The sequence below is a fragment of the Primulina tabacum genome, chromosome 4, assembly GCF_025594145.1.
Source record: "Primulina tabacum isolate GXHZ01 chromosome 4, ASM2559414v2, whole genome shotgun sequence".
In the NCBI taxonomy this organism is placed as follows: domain Eukaryota; kingdom Viridiplantae; phylum Streptophyta; class Magnoliopsida; order Lamiales; family Gesneriaceae; genus Primulina; species Primulina tabacum.
Window position 1 is genome coordinate 1,688,199 of NC_134553.1, and position 9,600 is coordinate 1,697,798.

Sequence of the window (9,600 nt, forward strand, 5' to 3'; positions counted from 1 at the left end):
GCCGAGATTATTGCACTACATGAAGCAAGTCGTGAATGTGTGTGGTTAAAATAAATGACCCAACATATCCAAATTTCATGCGGATTATCATCTGATGAGAAGCCTGTGATACTATATGAAGATAATGCTGCATGTGTTGCTCAAATGAAAGAAGGATACATAAAAAGCGACAGAACTAAACATATTCCTCCTAAGTTCTTCGCATTCACCAAGGAGCTTGAGAAGAATAGATGTATTGATGTTCGTCACATTCAATCAAGTGAAAACTCATCAGATCTCTTCACAAAGGCACTTCCTACGTCACATATATAATATTGGGATGCGCAATCTACGAAATTTGTGAAGAATTGTTCGTGTCAACATGAGGGGGAGTTTACGTGACTGCACTCTTTTTCCCTTACTATGGTTTTTATCCCAATGGGTTTTTCCTAGTAAGGTTTTTAACGAGGCAGTATAAAAACACGTAATGAAGACAATCATTATGATCATCATCACAAGGGGGAGTGTTGAAAAATATATTTAAAATGTGAGTATTGAATATTTGAATGTTGAATATTTGAATGTTGAAAATAAGAGTTGTAAATATTGAAAATTAGTGTGTGATGATGTAGGTAATGATGTATTTTATTTTTGGATTATTTGTAAAGATTTCCTATAAATAGATCTCTCATTTGTGAAGAAAATCACAATTGAGTAGAGAGAAAAATATTATAAAGTGTGTAGTTTGGTAAATTTTGAGAGTTTGAGATTTTTACTTTTTACCATAAATTTTTACTTTTTCACAACAATATATATATATATATATAGACATATATTTTTATTATTTAATGCTATTTTAAATTGTTTATGGATTAGTTAATAATTTTCATTTTTGCACGGCTATTCGTTATAACTATTACAGTGACGTATGCGTTGCGATTTTATATAATTCATTTGATTTATATTTAAATGAGGATGAAAATATAATTATAAGAAATAATGAGGGACTATACTATAATTTTGACATATAAATTAAAAATAAATTGAAAAATAAAAGAATTAAAAAATAACATCAATACGAATTGAACCTAAAACCTAGATCCCAAAAAACAATGACTTTATCCGCTGAACCATATATAACTTACACTAAAATTTTAACATTTTATTAATATATATAATTATTAAAACAGATCATGACACCAAAATTAGTTATTTTAAGTGTCTCAAACTTAATAAAATAGTATAGATAGTATAGATTATTAAAACAGGTCATGACACCAAAATTAGTTAATTTAAGTGTCTCAAACTTAATAAAATAGTATAGATATTTTTATTTTAAGAACAAGAATATCATTTTGGAGATAAAAAATTTGGAAAAGACCTATACAAGAGGAAAGAACCAAAAAATTGAAATATAGACGATTTTTGGTTCGTTCACACAAATTATATAATATCATAAATAATATTTTATATTGTTTTTAGCAATTAAACATATAATTAAATGTGAGACAAGTAAATTTGAGATTGAATTCAAATTTAGTTTTTCCAATCAATTTGATCACTAAAAATTTCATCCAATCCAATTTGATAAAATCCCAGTAGAATTTATGTTTTTTTGGAGTTCACACATTATAAATTATGCCATAGAGAGAGATTTTTGCAAGCAACTTTGGTTTAGCATGTTGCTTGAGAGAGAAACAAATCTCCGAGATCTGAAGCGACTCTTTTCATCTTTGCCTCTGCACCACAACTAATCAATTGTTACATTTTTCCGAAAGCAGTACGTTTCCCACTCCAAAGCACCGCAATAACTGAACTGTACTTAGAACGAGGGTCGGTGCTTGTGAGCGCCAGTCCTGGGAGTTTCGGAGAACCAATTCGAATCACATCGCTGTTTCTTGGAGACCTGTTGAAAATCGACACTGGATTTGCTCGAATCCGGGTTCCGGTCGGTGTTTTACAGTTGCTGGTTTGTTATTCTCGAATGTCTGCAACATTGTCCACTACGTCTTTGCTGTGTTGTTTTAGGGATGTCATTCTGTCGCTGCTGATATTTTTATTTTGTTTTTGACGCCTTTAGCTTTGAGCTCACCGCCTGCCCTTGCTCACAGACTGATCGCCATTACTGGCTAAGCATATGTTTTTTTTTAAAAAAAACTTATTTCGGTAACTTACGTGGGTGCCTCCTGTGAGTTTATGCTTACCTTTGTCGATGCGCGATCTAGTAGATTATTCTTTTCGTGAAGTGGTTATAAATCATGTTTTCAAGCATTTTGTTTGCTGCATCATGCCTGACATTCACTTGCTATTCCATGACTGCATGAAATGCTAGAGCTGTCTAAGAAACATGGGTAATTGTCTAGGAAGATTAACGAATAATGTCAGTTATGTAGGCCATAATGTTATTATTTTGGTTCCTATCATGAATGAATCTTGTGTTTGAGTTATCACACAAAATTGTTTCACTATGCATTTAGTCAAGTGGAAATGAACTGTAGAGTTGGAATGTCCCTGAGTTATTAATGAAAGGGAATAAGGGATGTACTTTGAAGTATCAGGTTAGCTAAAAAAGGACGTCGTGTGGAACCCAGAGTAGGATTTTGTAGTTCTGAAATATTTACCCCAATGGATATTTTGAAGGAAGAGATTGACTGAGTTATACTTTTGCATGAAAGCAAAAATTTGGATAGCTGAACTGAACTACCAGTTTTCATCTACGGTCAAGAGATGTTGTCCACTTGGAACAATGCTCGATGTTTTCAATGCTTCCGAGACATTTCTAAATTAAAATCCGACTACTATGTGTGTTAATACAGGGCCATAGATCAGACCAGGTGCTAGCCCATTAACAGTATTGCCGTAACAAATGAGCAGAAAAATATACTCTGGGTCTTATAGATGTTTCCTTCGGAGTTTGCCTTCTGGAAGTCTAATTTAATTTGATACTAACTGGGCCAAATGGTTTGGGAAAATGTTCTCAAACTTATGTGATTAAGATCAAGGATTTTTGTCCATGAAAAAAAAGAGATTGAATGTGTGATTTTGTCTCAGTTAAGATAAGGAAAGAAAATGTTTCACATATAATTGATAAGAGATAAAGAAAACTAAAGAAATTGGCCAGAGTACTTTATACATATTAGCTCATGTTTCATAAATATTTTAAAAGATTAGCAAAGAACTAACTCATGAGGACTGTTATTGAAAATATGATGTAGTTATATATTTGGCAAGATTGAATGCTTTGCCAAATTGATGTTCTACTTGACAATGCTGTGTAGATCAATTACATGATGCATATGTGCATTTTATTTTTAGGTCTATATGGCCTTTTGTGAAGGAGTTACAAACAGTTCTGCGAAAATCACGGCCTTTTCACCGTTTTCGAGGGGATGAATTACTTCATTCTGAGCTGAAAATTTTACTTTATTTCAAGAAACTCATCCAGCCGGCTGTGACAAAGTAGGAGTTGGATTTGTCTGTGTGATAGTTGAAGGAATACATATACGCACACGATGATCAGCAGACAACTTTTATTGACCTATCTGTATCTGTTAGTATATATAGTTCTATCATCGGGAGTTATTTTGTACAACAAGGTATGTAATCACTCTTTAGAGATGGACAATATTTGATTCTATTCTCTTTTTTCTTCTTGGTTTTTCTTGTTACATTTGTTGATTGTATATATCATCCTTTCTCTTTCACCTATTCTTCATCATTCTGTTGGACAATTGTAATAGTATCAGCTGTTGAAGCTCTGGGCTTCAGTTTTTCCGCAGTTGGACATTTTCCTATTTTGCGTATCTGTATTGGTTATCAGCGATGGCCTATTTAAAACTATAAGATCATCAGTATTTGCTTCTATGACAAAGTAATTTCTTGTCATGTAGACAACAACATATGAAGTTATATTGTTTGGTTTTAAATGTGGTTTGACGTACTCTGGTTAGAATTGTGTATCTATTGGCTTCTAGGTGAAGTCTGGGCTCTTCTGCTGTTCTCTTAAATAGAAAAATTTGGTCATCTTTGGCAGTTTCTCTGCTTTAATTAATTATTTCTGTATATCAATTTATCAATCTTGCAAAAGAGTTAATCAACTTAATCTCATCATTTAGTTCCGGTATTTTAGAGTTCAATGTGGCTCTAACAGTTAGAGAACGATCTGTAATATTCCTCTGTTCATTACGTGTGTAGTGCTCAATCGTCTCCTAACGAAAAAGCATAACTCATGAGATTATTATGCTCCTTGTAAACAAATTTTTATTGTTTTGAAAAGGTGGATCAGTTATTTGTGTGCTTATTTTGTTGCCTTATTAACAAAGTTGAGGGTTCTTCAATTTCATCGCCTTCCCAAAGTTTGGCATGTGATTCGAGGGTGTGCTTTTTGTATGATGCTAATAATGTTTGGCCTGGTCTTACATCAACACCCATTTTACCTTCTCCATCAAACTACAAATATGACGTTCATTATACTTTTGAGTTGTGAATCATCTTCCTTACGTTAGTTTCTTGCTGTGCAGTGGGTTCTCTCGCCAAAGTATTTCAATTTCCCACTTCCAATAACGCTTACTATGATACACATGGGCTTTTCGGGCTTGGTGGCCTTCCTTTTGATCCGCGTTTTAAAGGTAGAGAGTATTTCAGAACTTCTGTCTTTGGTACACTTCTATTCCATATTTATTTCACTAATATTTGCAGTTGGGCTGACTCTTACCCCTTGAAGGGTGAAGCTGATATATAACACAATAAGCTTGCAATGGATTGTCATCTTTCCTTACTATTTACCGTTACGGTGTACGCTTCGACGGACACCAGATGAAATGATTCATTACTTATTCTGAATGAAATCAATGAAATTTGGTGGTTTAGACTTGGTACGGCATCGGAAACAATAAGTTTCTTTATTCTTGATCGAGTTTGTAAAATTTCTTCATGGAACATTTATATAATGACGGTTAAAAGTGTTCTACATTTTCCTTGTATTAGAAATTTAACTGATGTAAATTTTAGAATCAAGTCACTGATCTCAATGCATATCAAGGTGATTGGGGATTTTCATTATTCAGTTTGCAGCTTGCGGACTCTGTTTTTTCTCTCATGAGTCATGACTGCAGTCTGAGCATGGTCCTAAGATCAATTACTAAATGACCACATGATCATGAAACATTCATCGAGTCATACAGATCATTACCGCTTTGCGTTCTTCTTTGGTATCAGTTTTTGTGATAAATAGACGATCATATCCATATTTCCATTCAACATAAATAGATCATCATTTCCTGTGTTTTTTTTTGTTATCAAGTATGGTGAGGTACATACTATGAAATTGTTAGTGCTGTTTCACAAACTGCCTATATCTTTTTGTGGTGTTAGGTCATATAATGCTGTCTGTATTCCCAAGTGTTATGACGTAGTACATTAATTAGTTTAGTTGAGCCAAATAGAACCCTGCTTGTGCAACTTTGTGCATTTCCTTGTCCCCTTGTGAAAAATTAATACACTTCTAACTCTTCCTTGAACATGTATTGTATCCTTTGGTGTGCTGCTATCTTCTGTCTGATGTTTCAGTCATTTGTTTCTTGGACATCAATGTGATTACTTACCGCACATTGTCCATAATAGTCTTCACTTAATTTTACTTTCGCAGGTTGTTTCACCTGTGAAGATGACTTTTGAAATGTAAGTGATTTACATCCTCGTTCTCATTCAGTTCATGTTGTTTCTCTAACTAACCATGCCTTACAAAATCTGCAGATATGTGACATGTGTTGTTCCAATTAGTGCTTTTTTTGCATCGAGTCTTTGGTAAGTACAATGTTCTGCAGAGTGAGAAACCTTGATTGGTTATATGGGTTTTGTCTTTCATGTCAGAGATATATCACTTATTTATGTTTCTGTGATAATATAGATTTTTTATAATGTCAAAATTGGATTATCATGAACGGTATATTTATCTGTCTTGTAAACTCGTCCAGCATTGTGGAAAATAGTATCTCAAATCTATTTGTAATGACCTTGGATATTCATTGTATGCCACTCCAATAAACTTACATGGGTAGACTGTAATTATGATTCTTTGGGAAAAATATATTTTTACGGGATAACATTTTGTGGGTTTGTGTCTATACATACATACATCATCACATCATTACTTTCCCATATTGTTCGAGTATGTCGTGAAAGTTTATAATGGAGTAATCACCAACTGCATCCTCTGCTTTTCCCCCTTGTTTTTCATCTAATAACTAGTTCTTAGAGGGGCATTGTATTTTGAAATGTTTCTATCAGCATCAGCCTTCATTTCTGGGTCCATCCCAATAGCTTCAATGCCATATTACATTTTTGTAAAGCACTACCTTTCTCGGTTGCTAATCTGAGCATGCTTTCGCAGGTTTGGAAATACTGCCTATTTGTTCATCTCTGTGGCCTTCATACAAATGCTCAAAGCTCTGAGTAAGTTTTTATGCTTTCTTTTAATCTCGGTTTTTTTGGCTATCTTTGATAAATTTGCTGATTCGAAACCTTCGCTTTATATCCAATGACAGTGCCGGTTGCCACTTTTCTCATGGCTGTCGTATGTGGTACTGACAAATTAAAATGCGACATTTTTGTTAACATGATCCTGGTCAGTTTTGGTGTTGTCATATCTTCATATGGAGAAATTCATTTCAACGTAGTGGGAACAGTTTATCAAGTTACCGGAATCTTTGCTGAGGCTCTTAGGTTGGTCCTCACTCAAGTTCTGCTTCAGAAGAAGGGCTTGACACTCAACCCTATCACAAGCTTGTATTATATTGCTCCTTGCAGGTACTTAATTAAACCTAATGTCTGAGAAAAGCGCAAGAATGAAAATTGTTGTGGAAGGCACAAAATTGGTAAAATTTAAAAATCCAAATTTTTTGACATGTGTAAACATCATAAGATTTCCGTTAGGAGGATGTGATCTTGTTATCAAGATTACCGAAATGAGAGTTTATTTTCAATTTCAAGGTGCCTGTTCAGTTATAATGTTGGCATTTCTAGCAGATGACACAGACTACTGCTTTGGGAGATTTGCGCATATTTGGTTTCATTTTAGTGTTTCGTTTGAAAATTTGTTTTGGATAATAAGAAAGGGTGTTTGGTATTTTTTTTTGAGGAGACAATTTTTACCCCTCATGCCAAATCATGATAATTTTCTTTCCATGTGCAGTTTTGTGTTCCTCTTTGTTCCTTGGTATCTTTTGGAGAAGCCGGAAATGGAAGTCTCCCAGATACAGTTCAATTTGTGGATATTCTTCTCAAATGCACTTTGTGCCTTGGCTTTGAATTTCTCAATTTTTTTGGTAATTGGTAGAACTGGTGCAGTGACGATTCGAGTTGCCGGTGTTCTAAAAGATTGGATACTTATTGCGCTTTCAACTATCATTTTTCCTGAATCAATTATCACCAAGCTCAATCTTATTGGCTATGCTATCGGTACCCTTCTTATTCCATATGCAGTATATGCAGTTCTTGAAAATAAAATTCTGGAAGGCAACCTAAAATTATTCCTGTTTCTGCAGCCTTGTGTGGAGTAGTCATGTACAATTACTTGAAGGCCAAGGATGCTCGGTCATCTCAAACTTCTGCCGAGAGTATCACTGAAAGAGCAGCTAAGGTAAACACCTTGTTTGGGATAAACTGTGTCGAAAGTAGTAGTTGATGTAAAATAGAAAAGCCAAGTTACCAATCTCCAACTAGCATAGCTTATCGCTTGAGTTGCTCGGGGAAGTAGCTTGTTGTTCGCTGCAAGTTGAAAATGGGAACACGGCATGAGAAAAATGCCTTTATTGACTATCCATGGGAGGGGAAATGAGCTTTCTGGTTCTTTTAATGTGGATTATCTGTATTGTGATTAATCCCACGATATCATGAATTGGATGTCGCTTTCTTAAAGTTGCTTTTATTTCCTTGTACCATGTAATACTCACAACTTTTCGTTAACTCTACAAGAATTTGAAACTTTACGCATCCATAGATCAATGTAGTATAACGTTGCTTGTCACTGCTTTTTCCAAGTAATGAAAGAATTGATACCACAGAAACTACTTACATGTCCATTTTTACAGGACCTTAAGACCGAAAAGAGGTCATCTGATCTGTATGTTCCGAGTGAAGACTCAAGCTATAGTATCGTTGGAAAGAATGGAAGAAGTGGATCTCATCTAGATGTAATTGTAGACGAAGAAGCGCCATTGCTTCCTTCTTCCAAAGGTCTTTCTTCAAGAACAAAGCCTACTTAGTAGGTGAACTACGATATCCTTTGCTTAGTCTTCCATTTCTAGTGCAGCTTTATTTTCTAGAATGGAACTAGTACATGTTTGTTAGCCCACACCCCTTTTTGTGACATTGTGCGATTCTTTTGTGAACATCTTTTGATCAAATACTTCTTAAAGAACTTAAAATAGTTCAAGCAGGTAGCGAATATTTCATTTGCTTGCGAACCGTTGGTAGTTTACACAGCTTTGTTAACTCGAGGTTTTAATCTAGTGCTTGGCTTTTTCATCTTTTTTAATATCGAAGCAGAGCATGTGTTTTTGGGTGTACAATTACAGATTTTGTTGTATCCCTCTATTGAGTGAATCTTTAGTTGTCTTTTCTCGGAAAATGTTATTTTATTTTTTTAATCTTTTACATTTTTCTCCTTAGTTGTGGTTTTATTTGAGCTATTTAACTCGGTTGTCCCTGAACGAATTGTTTGACCCCGAAGAAAAGATCTTGCATCTCCACTACATTTTGGCGTATATCAGTAGCACGACTCGTACAACGATAAAAATACATTTTCTCCTCCCTATACCAAATAGATCGCCACCCCAAAATTAACCATTCGACATATATATATATATATATATATATATATATATATATATATATATACACAAACACACACACACACACACTCTCTTATTATTGATTATAATAATAGTGATAAAGATAATTATTATTAAGCAAGTTTGAAAATTTACAGCTTTTCTACAGTGATTTTTAAAAAATTTGAGATGGAAGTGTACATCGCAGCGTGATGATTTCCCCATTGCCCCCATAAGAATTTACTTGGTGATTATATTACATGAATACTATTTATGGCTGATGTTTTGTTTCTCAAATTTTTTTTGATGATATTTACAAAATTTAAGATATTACGTGAGTTTTAGTCAAATGATTTTTTATAAAATGCGAAATTTACGTGCACTCTATGATACTGAGTGGAAATATAAATAAATATATAAATAATAAAAATAATTGAATAATTAAGACAATCGTCTTTTTATTTCTTAAAAGAGTCAATTTCAAGTACAAAATTATTTATATCAGAGCCGGCTGTGTGAGAAGTAATTTGGAGTAAACAAAAAGTTATACCAAAAGTTAATTTAGGTATATGTGATGTAATTTTGGAAATTTAAAAAATGCTTCATAAAAAATAAGTTTAAGTATGGAAGTTTTTACTTAATTAATAATAATTACGTATAATATAGATGAGTATTGATGGGTTTCTATCCAATTTCCAATCATCAATAGAGTATGACCCAATTCAACTATTTAATTAGGCCCAATTGTTATTTGATCAATTATTATAAATTTGATAATAGAATTATTTTA

General features: G+C 33.6%; 1 protein-coding gene across 3 annotated transcripts; it reads left to right on the plus strand.

Moving 5' to 3' along the window:
• The first annotated feature begins 1,609 nt into the window (after positions 1-1,609).
• On the plus strand, positions 1,610-8,598 carry LOC142542263 (putative sugar phosphate/phosphate translocator At3g17430). Of its 3 annotated transcripts, XM_075648808.1 has the most exons (11): positions 1,610-1,927; positions 3,295-3,575; positions 4,500-4,607; positions 5,627-5,658; positions 5,734-5,784; positions 6,371-6,432; positions 6,525-6,560; positions 6,657-6,786; positions 7,172-7,437; positions 7,524-7,618; positions 8,070-8,598. In XM_075648808.1, the coding sequence occupies exons 2-11, from the start codon at positions 3,492-3,494 to the stop codon at positions 8,241-8,243; spliced, it is 1,038 nt and encodes a 345-aa protein (XP_075504923.1). In that variant the 5' UTR covers positions 1,610-1,927; positions 3,295-3,491; the 3' UTR covers positions 8,244-8,598. The 3 variants fall into 3 exon arrangements, with proteins under 3 accessions (XP_075504923.1, XP_075504922.1, XP_075504921.1); XM_075648807.1 differs by having other exon boundaries at positions 1,611-1,948; positions 6,525-6,786; XM_075648806.1 differs by having other exon boundaries at positions 1,611-1,927; positions 6,525-6,786.
• The last annotated feature ends 1,002 nt before the right edge of the window (positions 8,599-9,600 follow it).

What these genes read in the sequence shown, in the direction of transcription:
- LOC142542263 (XM_075648807.1), top strand. Translation starts at nt 3,492, where the DNA reads ATGATCAGCAGACAACTTTTATTGACCTATCTGTATCTGTTAGTATAT. An exon ending in TTTTTTGCATCGAGTCTTTG is followed by an intron (nt 5,785 to 6,370) that starts GTAAGTACAATG and finishes ATGCTTTCGCAG; the next exon opens with GTTTGGAAATACTGCCTATT. An exon ending in TATTATATTGCTCCTTGCAG is followed by an intron (nt 6,787 to 7,171) that starts GTACTTAATTAA and finishes TTCCATGTGCAG; the next exon opens with TTTTGTGTTCCTCTTTGTTC.